The 20,910-nt window shown below is 32.7% G+C and overlaps 1 protein-coding gene across 1 annotated transcript in view; it reads right to left on the bottom strand.

The window, feature by feature from the left end:
- The window catches only part of CSMD1 (CUB and Sushi multiple domains 1), an 819,458-nt gene that overhangs the window by 213,610 nt on the left and 584,938 nt on the right, over positions 1-20,910 (bottom strand). Inside the window, exons 13-15 of the mRNA XM_072408428.1 lie at positions 4,295-4,477; positions 1,610-1,936; positions 222-416 (exon numbers count right to left, since the gene is read on the bottom strand). Coding sequence (XP_072264529.1) covers positions 222-416; positions 1,610-1,936; positions 4,295-4,477 — 705 coding nt within the window. The remainder of the gene's footprint in view (positions 1-221; positions 417-1,609; positions 1,937-4,294; positions 4,478-20,910) is intronic.

Here is a 20,910-nt window from a genome sequence, read left to right on the forward strand (position 1 = left end):
TGTCAATCCCTAACAGGGACATAAATGGCAATACATCTTAACAGAAGTTTTGAACTTCCCCCAATAAATTAAAAGTATATTAAAAGTTAATGTGTTGGGCTTTATTATAGTTTTATATGTATATATTTGTATTCCAAAAAAAACAATCTTTTTTATTAGGTAATAAAGTATCTATAAATGTGTGAAATGTTTAGGCAAATATCATACTGTAGATATGTCACCTTCACATCTTGGAACGGCAGAACTCCACACCACATTTCCATCTTGTATGATACAAGTGATAGACTCTGATCCTTGAGTTTTGATGAAACCTTCATCACAATGGAAAGATACCGAGCTTCCAAGGAGAAACCTGTCTCCAAACCTCCTTCCATTTATTGGGATTCCAGGATCATGACATTCATTTTGGCCAAAAGCTGTATCACAAAAATACATTTATTAACAATCCTTTTCGGATTACAAGACAAACCAGGACAGAATGCAACACAATAAACATATTAAAAAAAAAAACAAAAAATGTTACTTATTAAATTCAATAAACAATAATAAATGTATATATAATTAGAAGCCATTCTCCTGGTACAGTGTGTTGATTTACTAAAGCAAAAGGCAAGGCTGGCCTAAATTGCTTTAGTATAATACATGGGTCTGCATGTGTATACATAAAAATTTTCCATTCCATGCTTGCATATGCAATGAAACCCTTATTTAGTACTAATTAACACCACATTTGATCCCAAAAAAATAAACCAGTTATAGAGCAATAATTTGCGGTGTTTATTCATTGTTCAAACCCAGCCTACATTCATCAAAATGTATGGTTTATCTCTGATGCCACATAAAATGGCTTTCCAGTAAGAGTTAACCTTGTATAAAATATTTTTGAATTATACTTTAACATCATTCTTACGTGCTGTTCTTGTCTTCTTGCTCTCTCATAACAGTAGCAAGGAAGATATACAAGTTTTTTATTACTTATAACTGGCAGTGTAACAAACTATTAGAAAGCTGACATATTCATCAGCGTAAAAATCTTAATTATTCCACTTTTCTACAAATACCTTAGCTTACCCTACCTGAAGGCAAGGAAAAAGACCCTGGAGATCAGTTCCCTGCTATTGATCTCTAATAGAATTTCTTTAACTATCTAGCAGAATGTCTAATTATTCCAATACTGAGTAAATATAGTTAGAAGGTGCAAACAAAACCTCCTTTCAATGTCTGATAGATAAAAAGATCGATGAGCTAGTTAAATGCATTTTAAATCCGGATAGATTGACTCCCAGTGTTTATTATTTACACAATTGACCAAAAAGATTAAAAAAAAAATATATATATATATATATATACAAAATATATTTATACATATGCGTGTGTGTATTTTATATATTTAAAATGGAGTCAATTTATTATTATTGGCAACATTAAAGCCAGTTTATTCAATATAATATTATAATATTACAAATATGGAAGAGTAAGCTTGTAAAAATGTCAGATAAAAAATGTATTTTGTGAATAGTTCTGTTTATTTTCTTCCAGCAATCACATGAATATCAATCAATCTGAGCATAATAAAATAGCCAATATTGATTTTTAGAATAATACTTACTTGTATAGGTAATATTAAAACCTCTACCAGTTGTTGAGTGATCAGACTGAAATTCTAAACGTACTATGTGACTATTGCTTGCAATCTGAGATGGTACTTCATTTCCTGAAAATGTTCCAAGTGCAGGTAATTCTGCAATACCCTCATCTTTTACTGCAACATAATCAAACTGGGGTTCCACATCAAAGTCATTAAAGATCAAGTGAATCCGACTTCCTGGTTCCGATATTATTAGCCACACACAGTTCATATTGTTTCCATACTCGTCTGGATAGTTTGGTGAAAGAATTATTCCAGAAGGGGTGGTAAAATTAAAGAAGCATGAAACTGTAAAGAAAAGTATTGTAAGGTTAGAGGAAATTAAATTCACATAAGGAGTAGATTGTGTTTTAAAACATTTGGAAAAAATGGGTTGGCAGATTTGACGGATTTATTTAAAGGACTTATTAAAATGTAACTATTATAGGGCTCTATTAAAGTGGAAGTAAATTCACAATACAAAAAGTCACCAGGTCTAATTTTTTAAATAAATATCATGGTGGACCCGGAAATGCTGCCATCCCTTTGGGGGATGCATCAGTGACAGGATCCTAGACTGCTCAATGGTGGGGGGCATTAAGAAAAAGGTAAGCTTTTGCCACAATCAGCAAGTGTGCTGTGCATGATTATGGCAAAATTTGTAAATGTGAATAATTGCATGTTATATGTGAATTATACTCTATTATACTATATTTTTTTTCCCTAAAACTCCTGAAGGTCTGCTTTGAGGTTGTGATGATGGGTCAGTTTGAGACACTTTTTGGCCGTGTCAATAATATTTTGTCTTTTGCACCTAGAATTTAGAAAATAGCTAACTAATATTGTTAAACTAAATAATAGTAGCAGTAAATCTTACTTGTATGTATGCTTGTACATTGAAGTTTTATTAGGAAACATACCAATTAGCCAATATCATATTTTGTAGTTATCAATTGATTATACAAAGGTAACTCTATCCTGTAAATGTTGTTTTTAAAATCTTTATCAAATTGTTAAATTATATTCAGTATTTATTGTAGTCAGATTCTTGAAGTCAAATTTATATTGGTCTGTGAAAGGCAAGATAACTTTCTGTATTGAAATTTATAATTGACTTCATAATCTTTCATTTCTAAGATCATTTGATATGTTTGAAATGAGAAGGAATTTATTATATGAATTGCTTTTTGAACCCCCATAAAGTGATCATTTGTATTGACTCACATTATCTAAGAATTGTAGAAATGCATTTACAGAGCTTAACTGTAATTATTTTAAATTAGTGATGACAGTATAATTTTGTTAATGTTTTTTTCCCATTCTTCTCTCAGAAGAGAGAGTTATTTTTGATGGTCTTGTATATTTTAAAATACAATCAAAATATAAATCTGAAAAAAAATCATAAACACTTTGTATTGTCTGACAACAATTTATACAAAATAAACTATAGCTTGTGCACTTTTATTTTAATTATTCATGAATTATATTCTGTCATTATGTGATTTAAAATTAAACTTCTATGGTACAACTCTATAATCTGAGGCATTATATTTTTTAACTATTTTAATTACAAAATTCGATATTAAACTATTCTGCAGTTTATTATATATTTTGTAGGCAGACTATTAGACCCTGTAGATAAATGGTTGCTTACTTTGAGATCAAGCTTTTCAAACCTTGGAGGAAAAACAGGGAGGCACTTTACCTACTGACATTATGCCTTCTGAAGTCTTGCTAGCTGTCAAATACCCTATGGTCCAGCTATCAGCAAGAGATCAAGACCAAAAGAACTGAACATGCACAGTTCAATCAGTTTACTCTGCTTTAACATGTGGGGATATATTTTATAGTTCTTTTTGTTTTTTAAAAATCCTAATCTGACTTTATCAAAGATAAGATATTTTAAAACTGCTGTAGTCACTATAAACTAAATTAGAAAATTTACTGTAACAAAGGATCATTTATTAATGGGAGTACTTTGGTTTGTAAATGATCCAGGATATATACAACCAAACTGAATAACACTTAAGTAATTAGACTAAACAATATTACTCAATTAGACTAATTTAATAAAGCTTGTTCACTTTGTCTAATAAAGCTATGTTCACTTCAAGAAATTAATAATGTGCAAAGGAAAATTTGTTTTTTTCTCTTACAAGTGATTGGGTATTTGATAGTTATAGTACTTTACTGGACTAAGTGAATCAATTTTACTGTTAACATAGTTAACTGTTACTGGTCCTGAGTTGAAAATGTTTGTCAACTAAAAGCAAGTGATTTTTAGAATCTGTTCTAGGATTGCCGGATCACCCAGGTTGCCAAATGATAATTTATCTTCACCAGTACTGGAGAGCTTTAATACATCAGGCTCATTGGGCCTGATTTATTAAAACTCTCCAAGACTGGAGAGGATACACTTTCAACAGTGAAGCTGGGTGATCCAGCGCATCTGGAATGGATCTGGTCCAGGGTTCAAAACATTTGCTAGCAAATAGCAAACTATTTGAAGAAATCCATTCCAGGTTTGATGGATTACCCAGCTTTACGGGTGAAAGTATATCCTCTTCAGCCTTGGAGAGCTTTAATAATTTAGATGGTTTGAAAAAAATAAATAAATAAAAATGATAAATTATCGACGTGTTTCTTTATACGTCTAAAAAGACTCACAGACACAACTGGGCTTATTTCCAGACCACTGATTATTTTGTTGACATGTTATTGTTTTTTCCCCAACAAGTTCAAAAGCTGCTTGACATTCAAATGTTAGTATATCTCCATGGAGGAAGCTGCTACCATTTCTTTTCCCATATACTGGAATTCCTGGGTCACCACACCCACCCTTGTCAATTTCTGTAAAAAAGAGACAAGGTAGAAAACAAAATACATTAAACACAATAAATAAAACAGAAACACTATTCAACTATAACACTGTCTTGGAAAATATAGTCAACATTCCTGAAAATAGTGCATTAAATGCAAAGTCTAGTAAAAAAGAAACTCATAGCTGATTTAAAAATGCATACTGAATCTGTACAAGACTTGATATGTTCTGGCATTTGAGAATATGACTTTGCTTAGCATTTTGTTTACCAAATTCAACTCATCAGTATTGGAGAATCTTGACCTAGGGAGGTAGATGCAAATAAACACAAATTGTGTTCCCATAAAGCTTCTAGAATACACAATTTTAGCTATGATGTAGAATATTATAGCATGAATTCAACATAAACAACACAGTTTCACTGACCTGTTTGTTATACAGAATTTAAAGTCATTAAAACACAGTAATTGAAAAGAAAGCAATTACAGTGAGATGCCATATTACAAAAAAATTGGAACCTTGAATGTGAAGGTAACAGCAGAACTTTAAGTAAACCAAGAAAGGTTATATGTACAGCCACAGGTTTTATACTTCCATTTCCAGGTTTAACATTCCTATATAAATCTTTAAAGTTTCAGCATATTATGCAGTGCTTTATTGAGTCTTTAACTGAGGTGAGCAAACTTTTTTATTCAGGGGCCACAATCTGAAAAAAAAATTGCCAGAGGGGCCAGGTCGATTGTAGAGTGGGCGGGGTTATGCATCATGACGCTCCTGAACATGAGGTCATGATGGCATAACCCTGCCCACTCTCCCACCGCAGATCTGAGCCTGTGATGGGAGAGTTGGGGGGTTGTGTGCGGTGACACAGCCCACCACTCTCCCATCGCAAGCTCAGAGCCTGCAATGGGAGAGAGAGTGGGCCCACTCTCCTGACTCCATGCCTGGTCTATAGTCATGATATTAAATGTATCCTAGAAGAGATCACAATCCAATGTCCATACCATAGTGAATGTCCTAACATACTCTAAGGCCAGTTTAAAAAGTCAAACATGCTATCGGCATGTTTCTCAGATATGCAAGAAAATGGAGCGCATGGATGAAACACCTAAAAATATTGGAAGAACAGCCAAGCTCTTTGTAGATATCATGGCTGGTATTCAAATCTTGGAATCCTGTACTGGAAGCTGAGCATGCGAGTTACTTCAGAGCGTCATTAGTGGTAAATGCAAATAGATCTGGTAAAACAAGAGACAGATAGCTAAATCTGACCATACTTTTCAGTGTTTCATGCAATCCCATAGAGTTCCCTATTTCTTTTATGTTTTACTGTAAGCTTACAAGAACAAGCAGAATGCAGACTATATCTATTAGTGAGCATGCTGTGTTTGATGTTTTATGTGTTATTTTATTAACTAGGCAGCACACCTCTATCAGCACTCTTGATTACTGTTATGCATAATTGATAACATAATGCTGGATTATCAAGAGTAACACTCAAATATTACAAAGGACTACATTTGACCTTGAAGTTTGTATATGCACATGTGCTGCTATTGTCTCATTATGTATGTAAGCAGAGCAGAAATTTTCATCACTGTCACCTCACTGGTAGATCTAAGCACAATGTACCAGTGCATAAATACGGAATTCCAAAGTGTAAAATCAGTGATCAGAATTTTGAGTTTAATCTTTGGTCAGAGGTTAGGGGGTTCATTTAGATATCTGGTTGAAGTTTCAGTTAGGTTTATAAAATAAGAGTTTATCTTTAGGCCTGGGTAGGTAGTAAAAAAGATTAAGAGGGTAATTTTAGAACTTAATTAAATGGTAAAGCCCATATGTAACCGAAATCTGTTTTATTTAATTATGAATAAAGTCATTCTTAAAGCATACCTAAACTCAGAGTTTTCACTTTACATAAAAGGGCCTAAGCGATAGAGAATGAACGGGAGTGCAGAGCCTCCCGGGATACCTAGCTGGCACACAAGCTGGCTCTACCTGGCTCTACCTATATGATTCTACTAATATTAGCAGAACATAGGGAAATTGGAAACTTGATTCAGTCCTCTAAATCAAACAATATGTTCCCCATTTATATAGGGAAAAAAATTACTGTTGCTTTCTTGGATCCTTGGCCAAATTGGAATTACGCTTTAGCCTGGGCCATGCTAGCCCTTACCATTGACATTCATCTATAACTTTTTTGACAAGAAAGAGATTTACCACTTAATCTCAATCTGGAAACTGCCTGGAGATTTGTATGTACCCTGGACTAAAGAGTAAGGGTCTTACCGAAGCACTAAATAAATTAAAAGAAAATTGCATTTACTTTTAGATACTATAGTGTGTTTTTTCTATACATGAGTACATCATCAGGATTGTAACAATACAATTTAGTATTTATTAATAATGATACTGGGTCACAAATGTATTTTTGCAAAGTGTAGACAGAATACAAAAAGACATAGTTCAGCACATACTAGTTAATGTGGTTATGTACTAGGTATGTACAATATGTGTTATAACAGACATATGCCAGCCTTCTAATAGCTGTTATAAATAAAATACAGCAAATGCATTGTAGTGCTCCTTCTTTTGCATGAAAGGCTCTTGAATTATATATATATATATATATATATATATATATATATATATATATATATATAATATTTTATCTTCATATACCAATTGTTTTTCATTAAGTTTTGTAGACCTTTTCATGACAGACATTTTAATCATCTCTGTATCATTTCAGATGTAACATTTACAAGGGTAACATAACTGATGAACCTAAAAGGCAAATGTTAGCTTTGTTTTTGAAAAGAGCATCCAATGTACTGGTATTATTAAAATTTTATTTTGTACAGAACATTCATTTATATACCATCTAACTGCAAATTACAAAATTTGGTTGTCACAGAGGAACACATTAACTATTAGATGAATGGTTCCTTTTTTCATACAGTGTCTGTTAGTATGACATACTAAAACAGTAAGCGGAGATTACCTTTTAAAATGAATGACATTCAATATGTCATTCAATTGCATTTCTTGTTCTGAAAATTGACAATATATCAATCATTTGAAAGCCTGATTTACCAAGAGAACTAAGAGAACAATAATGAAATTTTGCAAAAAAAGTGTGCAAATGATTGCATTGCTAGTTAATTTTTTGGTCAAGGGGGTGTTTATTATTTTTTTTGTCCAATATAAAATACCAATTAGCACAAAAATGTTAGTGGGTTGCGTAATGCCCAACTACAACTATCTGAATAATATGTGGGTTCAGTAGGTAAGAAAAATTGTGAGCTGATAGGATTTTTATTTAAAGTATACTGAGCTGCACATTAATGGAGCTCCCAGGGGTGCAATAACTCCTGCATGTATGAGCAGATGTTTCCTCATTCTGGCCTGGCCAACCAAGATGACCAAAGAAGACTTTAAAGATGGTAAAGATGGCAGTGCTTGTGATGGAATAAGGACAGGTAAGTGTAAATTTAAAGAAGTTGTAATCAGGCCTTGAACTTTATTTTATTACAGAAAGGACATCGCCTGTGCCTTCTGCTATAAAGCAGCTGCTTGGTTGCAATTTTTTGGTTTGTTCTGCTTTAGGTAATACAAACCTCTTTCTATCATAATTACCTATAAATAATCCACAAAGTAATTAAGATAGTTTATTGCCACAAATTCATATCACAACTGTGCATATATTAAAACATTTGTGCGTGCTACACAAAGTAGTGTTTATTTTCAATTCATGCCAGCAGAAATCTGTTCTGGCAGATTCCATAATCTGAACATTGCTGTACATAATGAAGATAATAAATAGCATTTGTGATAATGTTTAACTTTATGTATGAAGCATACTTTTTTCATTTATTGATAGGCAGTGTAACTTATTTAGCAGAAGTATTGCCTGATAAAATGTACCCCCTACATTTTTAAATCAAGCCACTGAACATTTATTACATTATAGTGCCGATGGTTGAAAATTAAATTTATAGCAAATAAAACCATATTATTTTATAATGTTGCATTTCACAAAGTGCCAGATCTAAACTAAACTTCATGTCTGCCTGCCATTCTAAAAAATGTTATTTCAGTTTAATCCTCTAGCCTCACCTGCAGTGTTGCACAGTTGTACAGGTTTCTCTATTGTACCTAAAATGGTTACTTATTTCAGCTGCAGCAAGTCAGAGGGAAGCCACCTTATATTCTGAATAGTGGACCTTCAGCATCATTTACCCCAGAAGCCCTAATGTCTTTGACACCTTCTTTAATTCATTGGATTTCAGTTCTTTCAGTCAAGGAGGTTCAGAATCAGATGTTAGAATTACGTAGTAAAGTCTGTTTTTATAATGAAGCTATGTACAGTTCTTACCACCAGCCATGCCCTTATTAAATCGGAAAATATATACCCTTTAATATCATCGCATGGTCTAAATTCGAGTTTGTAATAAAAACACAAAAGACATATTTATAAAATGTATAGGTATGCAAAGGAAGTGAGAAGAGATGAATGAGCCTATTGCATTGAAAGTACTTTGAAGGTTTTTTAACAGCCAAGTTACAAACAAAATACTAGAGCTTGGCAACTTTATCAGCCCTACTTTAATGGCTCTGGTTTGATCAAACATCATAATATAATTCATACGGGTAACTGGTGGCTTTGATTACAATAATGCTAATATGCATGATTACTTTTATTTATTCATCTTTCTGAGTATACCAATACTGTGGCTGGCTTAGTTGTACATATGGCTACACACTATCTTTCAGCAATACAAACTCTAGTACCAGGCAAATGGTAAAATCTGCAAGCTAGAATGGCATTTGACATTTCAAAAATCCCCTGGAGATGGCAAAAAGAGAAGTCGGACTTTAAACGTCTGACCTCTGGAGTTCAGATCAAACACATTCTCTCATGTTTCTCCCACAGATATCATTGTGTAACGTGTACATTATATAATTAAATAATAGTAGCTCCATATCACAAATGTTTGAACCTATATAGTTATTTACTCCACAACTACTCAGAAATAATGCAACATAGAGTGATGATCAGTTTACAGATGACTTTCTTGTGCCACAAAAAGATCCATTTTTGGTATTTTGAAATCTAGCTCACAGTTTTTATGCATTTCTGATGTATTGTGTATATTCTGACTTTATCTGTGAATGAAGAAAATATAATGTAATAAATAATTTAAATAAAAATAATAAGCACATTTGGGACTTTTTAGGCAGCAAAAATGAGTTTAACACTTCAGATAAAATCAAAACAATAAAAATACTATTTTTATTATTTGTATTAAATACACACTTGGTTCTCACAACAAGCGGGATCTCTAGATGAAAAGTTTCTCGAGATCTAGAGAGTTAATTCCTTCTTTCCCCCTAACTTCAGAATAGAATATGGGCATTCCTTCAAATTGGCCCCAGAAATCAAAGGAGGCAGGTGACCAAGCCAAGCAAATAAACCTGGAATTATCAGGTACCAAATGTGCATCAATTGTTAACAATCCTCATACACCTGCTTTAGATCTAGCTGTCTGGAATTGTTGGATAAATGCCCTATTTCATGGCATGGCAATGAAAAGCAAAAATAACACTCTTGGTGAATAAAAATTGGAGTATCAACCCTTGCATATATGTGTATACAGCACAGGGATATATATTTTTTTAAATAGTCCATGGTACCAAGGTAGAAAAATTCAAAAAATCACGCCAGAAACACACACACACACAAAAATGATTGGCTTCAGAGCAGAGGCAGAAGACCTTTGAGAGGATCTTCCTATTAATAATATAGGTGTCATAGCGGAGAAGCCTTAGCGGGGGTCTTCCTAAATAAAATGATTTAGGTCTCATAGGAGATGCAGAATTTTTTGAAACGTATGTGTAAAAAAAATATAACAACAAACTTCAGCTCTTCTGTGGTAAGAGTAAGCTATGCTAGGAACTGTTGGGAAGACCAAAAATCAGGTTTTTACTAATCAGAATGATTGCAGAATGCAGATATGTTATTATGCTATAGTGAGAGGAAAACAGAGCAGGAGTGACAGCAGTAGAAGCGGCAACACCATCAGGTAAAGGGCAGTGTGTATGTTCCTAATTTAACAACTGTAAGCTTGTAAGCGTTCAAGGTGACAATCTAGTTTAGTGCCAAAACAGACCTGTGCCAGTTCTCTTTGCATTGCAGTACAAGAATTGTGCAGTATCATTGTCAGCACTGCAGACTGAGATAGAGAGACAGCACAGAGACAGATAAACTGAGAAATCAAAGACTACAATAAACAATAGCCTTACAACTACAGCCTTACATCAATATACAATAAACTACAGATCATTCCTTTAGGTACCCAAATAGCAATTCAACTTTCAGTCCTCAGAGCTGCAGAAAAAACAAACTGCAATATTGGCACCCTTAAATCCAGAATATGTATTTATCTAAATACAGCAGGAAAGCCCAGTAGGACAAAAAAGGAACACAAATATTAAAAAGAATACAATAACAGTTGTGTCAATGTAGGAGAAACCATTCTCAAGGTTGTTAAAAGCTGTTTTTGCATTTTCCTTGTTAGCCTTACTTTCAGAGTAGATTGCAATGCACACTGTTTATAGGGAAAAAACTCTATGGTTGAAGCCTGTAGGCACTTCCTGAATAAATATTTAATGTTTGCTAGTTCAAATATGTTAAAATCAACAATTTTCATAGAGTTAAAACAGCCTATGGTTGTTCAAGAGTTGGAGCTAGCTTATAGCTATATCAATCAAAATAACATATCAAGTCTAAGAAAGCTTTTTGTTTTCCTCAAAGCCATAGTTTTGATAAATGTTCATATGTATAATGGTTTGAATAATAAAAACTTAGGATATAATGTCTGTAGCTAAGATACTGCAACTGTAAATATTTTTGATTCTATACTTAATAACAGACGATCTATCAGTGGAGTTGATTTACTGAGTGTGTCTAGGCTGTTCACCTTTGAATGATCACTCTGCAAGAAAACAGGTTTTCAGTTTAGTGAATGAGGTGAAGCTCAATCAGAAATCAATCAGAAAGAATATATATATATATATATATATATATATATATATATATATAACACACACACACACATATATATATATGTTTGCATTTCCTTGCACATAATTGGATATATTTGCAAAGTATGTTGTCCACATTCACTATGCTAAGTGAAATGTCCATTGAAGAAAAATACTTTGACAGCCTAAATACTTTTAGTAAATCAACACCAATGCATTTGTTTGCTGTTCTTATGGGACAATTGATACATTATTTTTTGGGGGATATTTTGGAATGTTAAATACCACATGGATGTACATGCTGTGTACTACATTTTACATTTAATGTTTGTGAAGTTTAACCTTTACAATTATTTAGGTACTCTCTGATTAATGCACATACTAAATGTATCAATTCAATTAACATTTACTAAAGACTCTTGTTAAAGTTAAAAGAACTATGAATCTTTTAACATTTTAGTATTCTGCATAAGTGAAACATCAATTCAAAAAGTAAAGTTCAAATCTGTGCTGGAAAACAGCAGTGTAAAAGCATATAGTAAAAATAAAGGAATGGTGGACTTAAGGAATTCAAACATTCACTGCAAAACAAAATAAAAAGGATGAAATTTAGCAAAGCTTAGAAAATATTTTTTCTGAATTCTAGAAAAGCAAATTCAATAATGGTCAGCAAATATTTATCATGTTAATGAACCCAGATAATGTTTCAAGTATAATATTCACATGAGGATACTTTGTGTACAGTTCTCAGGATTCAGTGATGAAATGCTATTTTTTTTTCAATCTTGAAGTTTACATTTCATGTGTAAGAGGGGCTGCAAAGAAAAGTTGCTAAAAATGAACAGATTTATCAGTTGGCTGTGACATTAAGGCTAGTTGGACTCCATTTTGCACAACTTAGTGCCAACTAACTGCAATATGTATAAATGAATGTGAAGTGCATCAAACACTGTGACTGTGAAGTCCAAGGCACAAGGTTATTATAATGTGAAAAGTATAGCAAAATTCCACTTATGTACAATTAGGAACCATTACAGTAAATCTACTATGTAATACTCTACATTGTTGCCATGCTTAAACCCTTAATCTTTAGATTAGCAGCAATAACTTTCTGAATGTTCCTGCCATTATAAGAAAAAAACTAAAACCTGCAATTCTTCGAATGCCATAAATGTAATATACAAAATAAAATATCAAGTAAGTTTCCATACTGGTTTCCATCAATTCCATTGCAACATTTACATTTTAACAGAAAAAATTTGCCTTTGATGTATTTCCCATGAATTCTGCAAACATGGTAGAAAGTGATTTTGTCTGGCGGAGTGCAGAAAAGGGAATGCATCTTTGAAATACAGTAACTGTTCACAGTATGAAGTATAAATCAACTGAATCTCTCTATATATATACAGTGACTAGAGCAAGTGAGCAGAATATATTGTAATCCTTTCCAAAGGACAAACTGAAAAAAAGCCATGTGTTTCCTTTATGGGAAGTTTGTAAAGGACAATATTTACTTGCATCTCAGGATTCGTTTTCAGCTTTTAGACCTGGACACCTGTTGATAAAATACATTTCCACAAATCAAGTTTGCAATATTTGACATAGCTATTTAAATTTTTAGCAGGGGGTAAATTAAAGAAAACATTTCTCTATGCTGTGCCACTGGGAACCAAAATAAAAGCTTAGAATGTATTTTCTCATATAGGGAATTATTTTAACTAAATCATATGCAATTAAATAGATGCCCTGATTCTGATCTGTACCATTATCACTTAAAAAATTCTACTGTACATTTTACCATGGCAAGGTTATTACAGCAAACCTTGTGGAATTTTATTGATTACTGTTTCACTCTTCTTATAGATCCCTAATGCAATATTATTTATTTCCTAAACCATTAAACCGTGTGTATGAAATGAATAATGCATTTTACTAGCTGTTTCCCGAAGAGCTCTGTAGTTGAACTGTTGGATTTTTCCTCTATAAAGAACTAAGTCTATAAATTCTTATATATTCAACGAGAGATTAAAAGCTATGGAATCAAATTTAAAACTACTAAACAATAAACGGTGGCATTTTCATTCGTAAGTTCAAAATGGCAAAACAAAAAGTCAGTTTTCAATTTTTTTAACCAATGAAAAAGTCAACAGAAAGTGATGCAAGATGCAAAATTTCAACATTTTAATGGAACTAAAAATAAAAATAAAAAATAAAATATAATGTAACAAAGTGCAACAACATATATATTTCCCTAAAATGAAAAGTAATTATAGCCCACTATTGATAAAAAAAACACCAAGTCTTGTGAAAAAAAAACAAGTAGTAAAAAATCTTTGTTTTTTAATTTTGACAGGAATTTCGATAAATTGTAAATAAAATGAGGATATGATTATTTTATAGCATTGTTCTTGAGTAAGTGGGTGTGACCACAAAACGCGTCGAGGAAAATATAAGATTTTGATTGACTAGATTATTATGGAAATGTAAACTATAGTTTTTAACATTAAAGTTTTTTCCTAATATATAAATCATCAATGGATATATGTCATTCAATATGGATGTAAGGTAAGATGCCTTTAAAGTCCCCTTTTTGTTTTCCCTCATATACACAAGTACTGTTTATCTTTTACTAAAAATCCAAACTGATTCAGTCTCTAACAATATACGAATACTAATATACTATAATACTAATTATAATATAATGAGCTTTCAATGAGCTCAGTGATTTCTTTCTTTAGAAGTAGAAAATTAAATCCATCCAAGATTGTGTTGTATTATCCACCGTAATGTATAGTGTACATTTACTCTGCATGATTATGCTGTTATAGATCTGCTAATCTTAAACAATGCATACATTTTAACAGATGTTCATATTAAGGAAACCTTGGTAACATTGAAAATATTATAATTGCCTCTATTCTTGGTTAGTGGTAAAAATATTCTGGACAATTTAAGGCACTTATTTTTAAGATAGCTAACCATCTTGTACTGTTACCCACAATATAGTAAATAGGTTGTGATGAAATATTGTGAAGCAATGACACACCACATAAATACCAAAGTTTCAACTCAATTTTATGTAACCATTTTACACTAGGTATTCCTATAGGAAACATGTATAATGGACAACAAATAAATAAATAATGCTTTGTTCCTTATGTAACAAAGCATTCTTTATTTATTTTATACAGTGTCATCTATTGTTGTGAGTATAAACCAAGATTCATTTTGATGGCAAAAAAATAGTTTATATCTAAGTATATATGGTAAACATGTAACATGAGAATTAATGCACACTGTCAAAAATAAATTATCTTAAAATTCTAATTTCTATATTACATATACAAACTGCAGACCTAATTTGCCTAGATATAAATTAATGTGAAGGATACTATAGTCTGATATATAATATTCCAGTTTGGTTTAAAAAAGACACAGTTTCATCCATTTTAAAAAAACTAATGATAAAATAAGTTTAAAAACCTGCATATGCAGAACCCTATACTAAGTTTTGTTCAAGAGACAACCAAAAACCCTAAAAAAGTATGAACCAATTTGCTATAACAGGTACGAAAACATCTTGATCCCCTAAAGCAATCACATTCCATGTATCAACAATCTCTAGAGTTATTACTTTTAAATGTTAATAGACAGTTATATTCTGTGCAATTACAAATGTATCAAGCCATTTTCTGTGATTTTTAACCCCTTTCTTGTTATGGCTTCCCCAATGACACAATGGTCAAAAGATGCAACCACTACATAATTTTTCTTTGGCATTATTTGTGATATAAATGTGCAAAATAATTTCAAGCCAAGCCAAGTGTGCCTAATTGGGTGCTGAACAGAAACCCCTGGCTATATACTTTTAGGGTAAGCAATATCAATTATCTGGTTAAATCCATTTTGCAAATTTATACTGCTTTTTCTAAAAAAAAGTATAGCTCAATTAAGAGATATCTATAGAAATAGCAATTGTTTTGCAGACATATCATGGTTCCCAAAATTGTCTGTAACTAGTTTCATTAAATGGTGTTTATCTATATATGTGATACTGTATATATACACAAAATATTGCATATTTAAATATATAACTATAACTGCATATTTTTTTGGGGGAAATAGGTTCTTATTGTTAGGCAGCAAAGAATATAGATAATAATCTATAAAGGTTTACTAAAAAGTATTAAAATGTTTTTCCCATAAATAACCAACTTTAAATGATATTATATTTTTAGAGCACATTTTGACCAGTTTAAAAACTCAACAAACATAATACCAAACTTTATTAGATTTGTTTTGTTATGTAGAAAAATGTTTCCATTCAACCTTTTAAGTATGATTGTATTTCTGCTTTACCTTGAAGTATGAATATACCTGTAGTTTGGCTCAATTAAAAATTACTTTTATAAATAGTCTTTTATGTAACTTAGTGCTGTGTATAATATATATTGACTTGAGAAAAGCTACAGGGAGCAGCAATAGGTCTTCCAGCAATGTTTTCTACTTCAAATGTCACAGTCTACTGAGATTTATTTTGAAATTTCAAATATAGAGACAAAGGAGGACGAGATCGCCTTAGGTGCTGGAGCTATGATAAAGTACCAAAGGAAAAATAACAGGAACAATACATATATATTTTTTGTATTTACGAAAGAAAAGAGGGGCCCTGTGCCATGACAGCCCATATTTTCACTCAATCATTCTGCACCCAAATGTCTGCATTTTCAGATATTTTCAATGTACCACCTAATATTGTAAAACTTGGTTCATTCTACAGCATTGAAGGATGGGGGATAGTAATGAATTTCAAAATTTTTCTAAGCAAAATTCTACTCAAATTTATACTATCTGATTAACATATGTTTGTTAAAAAATAAATTGCCCTAATTTGATCACTTAGTGTTTGGACAGCTTTTTCAGTCACTATATTCAATTGCAAAGCACCTCAACATAGTATGGTCATCAAAATTGCAAGGGCACTTGTGTGAACACATTCCAAGTAAATTCCAAGTTTTAAAAGTGACAGGAAGATAGAAATAAGTACCATAAAAATAACACTATAACTTTACAATTTATTTAGCCTGGTATGTCTTGTCCAAAAGCTAAATAACCCCATAGTGATTGCAGAAACCTGTGTCCTAGTGTGTCCTTAAACTAGTGGTAGAATTCCTAGTCTCCCTAATTGCAGACCATGTTTATATTTTGCTTTTCAGTCGGCTTGGTAGCTCATAGGTCAGCTTGGTGTTTGGTTTCGGGTGACAAATTCAATCCAAACACTGGTCATTCAGCCCAGTTCTATGGATAGATAATCATAGAGCTACATGTTATAACTGTCATGGACAAGTAAAGCATAGCTGAGCTCAGGTTGTAACAGTGATGTTTAAACCTTTTTTATAACAAAAAAAATAAGCTATCCAAGACGGTCAAAATGCTTTTAAAAGATCTGGTTTCAACATAAGAGTGGACCCCTTTTTGTTTGTGTTTTCTTTCTTGTAAAGATTAATGGCTTTAGGGCTCCGCAAATCTGGCCAGCAGACTTTATTAGTTGCTTATTAAAATAAAAGCTTTAGGGAAATAAGTAGCTTGTGTCACTGTACCTTCAAAATTTACCCAGTGAGGTATGCTGGCAACACTGCACACATGCAGGCAGGCAGGAAAAAATATACAAATATGGGAACCATCTTATCTAACAAAGGTAAATATGACCACCTATTGGTGAGAAATATGCAGCCACAAAATAAGCTGAATGATAGCACCAACAATGAATGTATTAATTGCATTCATTGGTGCTTATCTTCATTTTTATAGTAATGTGGTCATCCCTCTACTCACTTTACTCTTTCTTCCTATGAGAATTCTTCTTCCCATTTACATGCATGCAGTACATGTGATTGCTCAAACCTCCCCCTTAGCACTCTTGTATACAACACTGCAAGAGGTTAATAGTAAGTCATAGATGCTGGTATTTCCACTAACTTCATTTTAGGATAAAAATAATAATGCAGATCTGCAGATACTCATAATAAAATTCCAGGACCCCCTTGTTAAAAGTAAAACACCAAGACTCACTAAATTGTGTTTTTGTTCCCATAATTTTGTTTCATTCAGTTTATTTCCCATTGATATCTATTGTGAATGTTTTACTAATTGCATCTGTTATTTCTTTGTCTTTTGTACTACAATTCATTCTGCCATTTAGTGATTTTGATGAATGTATTATGGTGTCAAGTGTTTTATGTGTCTGGTCTCAAATTTCATGTATTTAGTGTAATGTGCACCCATACTCTTGCTTGCTGTTCTTGGAACTCATTCCTATTTGTGCCTAAATAAACTAGCAATAAAATGTATTGATTGTTCTACATTAACCACTAGGTCTGTTGATGTATGTACCCATGTATCTGAAGCCACGTCAATCGTTTTGTCAATCCTTTGTTTCCTTATCGATTAGCAACTATAATTTGTTGTGAGGTTTATATTTGTCAAATGGAACCCATTCTTTTTAAACAAGCAAGCTGTGTAAATGTAGTAGTTTAATGTATGTGCATAATTGATAGTAATCTTGAGACAGGAGCCTTGCTTAGCTAAGCACAAATAAAAGAAGGATTAGCAAATAACTTTGAAGAGCGTTGTTTTACTCTTCACATTATTTACTATGCTGGATGTCTGTGTTATTCCTTTTAGGTACAATAAATCCAGAGAAGTGAAAGCTTTTTTACCCTGCTTCATGGATGTATTTAATTAAAGTAATACTGTTCCCACATGCGTGGAATCTGCATTAATGCACAATTGAATTAATGAACTTTCCCAATGACACACAAAAACAACAGTATAAGTATGTTTTAGAAGAAAGTGTTTCTAATGGCTGTTTACAATAAAAAAAGATATCCCAGACGGACATCATGCCACTGGAGATACAAATAATACCTGTTTCCTAGACAGATTGTTTCATTTCATATAAGTTTAAAGGATCTGGATATGTACTGTATCTGGCAGTTACCTAACTGAAACACAGATGTAGATAGGTTTCACATGACATACAAATTAAAGCAGAGCTGAACTCCAGCCGTATCTATAGTCTTGCACAGTTGCATTGATTTTTATGATACCTGATTAACATGTTAAATATCTCACAATGTGCATTAGATGCTGCAGCAATACAGTCCACCTTATTTTCTTGCTGAAGGACATATACCAAAACTTAGCACTTTTCTCTCAAGCCTAGGCTTATTATTACATCCAGACATTACATGCAGCCTGCCTTGAAAGGACCATTATCTAGACTAGCACTGATTCATCATCTGAGTTATGTACAGCACCCTGCTGACCCCTCCCATCAGCCATGAATTACAGTATGTAATGAAACAGAAAAGTCTTATTGAAACAGTTTATTGGTATGTTGATCACAAGGTAAAATGATCAGGGAAAGAAAAACATAGTAGGTTAAACTTCACTGTATGCTGCAGCTACATAGCTTGTCATTATTATATTATATTATACCACGTTATTATACCCCTCAGATGATTTTTTGCATTTAGGACCAATCAACAGTAGTGGCTTATCAAAATATGGTCTAATTGCTGTCATGGCTGATGTTGGTTGATTATGGCTGGAAGATATGGAAATAAAAATCTAGTACAAAAAAGCTCCATACCCCCTATTATAGAAACTTTAGGTTATACATCTTCTTCTATAGTCTTTTTAAAGAAACTGCAAGAGCAAGGAAGCATCAATTTTCAGTGGTCTTCTGCAATAACAAATTGGCAATAAATCACAGCTGTCAATTGCACTTACGTTAGATGCTTGCAGTCATCTTTTAGTACACATTACAAACACACACACAAATAAAGAGATAAGTGTACCACTTGTTACTTACAGTTCAAAACTTGTCCCAGCTTCTACCAAAAATGGACCAATACATGATCACCAAGAGATTCACTGGTGTGTATGTAGTGGCTGTCATCACTTGAGGTCATTGATTCTTTGAATACAGAAAGGCTGCCAATTCTATGTAAACTAATGTATAACTAATGTGTAAAAAATCACAAAGAAATATTTAAGAAATAGAAAACAAACATATGCCAAATAGTTGTAAAAGTATGAATCATACTGATCCATAGCTATCACAAACTATAGGCTTACCTTTTCTGTGAGACAAAATATTGACTTGTCTTAGCTAGCTTGTTATCCTAATTTCCTTTCTTTAAAAAATTAATTGCATGCATCTGTTTTGTTGATGTTTTTTGCCATGCCTAACAAAGGGGTCTAATCTGCATGAAAATGTTAACAATTAGGTACTTTAACACAGTGGGCCTGATTTGAAAAAAAGCTTTCCAAGACTAGGGAAGATAGAATATCATGGGAGAAGATGGGTGATCCAGCTAACCTGGAATGGATCGAGTTAGGGATTAAAACATTTGCCAACTAATATTGAATGATTTTTAAGAAATCCATTATAGGTTTGCTGGATCACACAGGTTCACCTATGAAAGCCAACGTCTTCAGTCTTGGAGAGCTTCAATAAATCAAACCCACATTGTATCTTTTGTCATTTGCTAACACTTTATTACTACAAATATGATATATTTATTTATATGCACATGCAATAATCTTGATATTCCTGGTTCCCTATGAAATGTAAAAATCTTACCATTCATCACCATAGAAACTAAAACACCTGAATTAAAGCTAGTTGTCCACATTTTATTAGCAGATTATCTCCATAGTAATACGTTTTTTTAGTTGTCATAGTTATTGTTTGTGTCAACATAAAATGGGTATAGAATTTTATGAAAAGCAAACAATAAATCAGTATTTCATATATGTATGAAAAAAGTATGCAGAAAAAAAGTATTTCAGTATGCAGAAAAAAAGTGCTTTAAAGTGGACATTGAAAAAAACTTCAGTAATGGCAGCCCCATTATTTTGTCTTAATGTGTTCTCTTGAAGCATAAAAAGCAAGGGTGACACTGTGAGTAAAAAAGTAATAAAAAAAAAAAAAAAAGAATTTAAACAATCCATTTTTTTACTTTGCAGTCATCAATTAAGGAGTAATTAAACTTAAATGAAAAAAAAAGTGTGAACTGGCAGGTGACATTCCATCTGCAATAAAATAAACATGACCTGGCCAATTAAAATGAGCAAAGTGTTGGATGTCAAGGTCAAGCAGGTAGTGTGGGATCACCCGAGGCGCGGAGTCTTAGTGACACCAGGTATTCACTAGGCCAGGTCAGTAGCCTAGAGGGCACCAAAAGCCTAGGTAATAGCAGGTCGTGACCCTCAGAGTCACACAACCTGAAGAAGAAAGCTGGAGCCCCCTCGGTGTGGGGACAGAAGGCAGGCAAATATAGTCCGGGTGTAAGCAAGGAAAGGGCCAGGGCAGGTTGCAGGCAGGCGTAGTTGGAATCTGGGC

This window comes from Pyxicephalus adspersus, chromosome 4, assembly GCF_032062135.1.
Source record: "Pyxicephalus adspersus chromosome 4, UCB_Pads_2.0, whole genome shotgun sequence".
Lineage (NCBI taxonomy): Eukaryota > Metazoa > Chordata > Amphibia > Anura > Pyxicephalidae > Pyxicephalus > Pyxicephalus adspersus.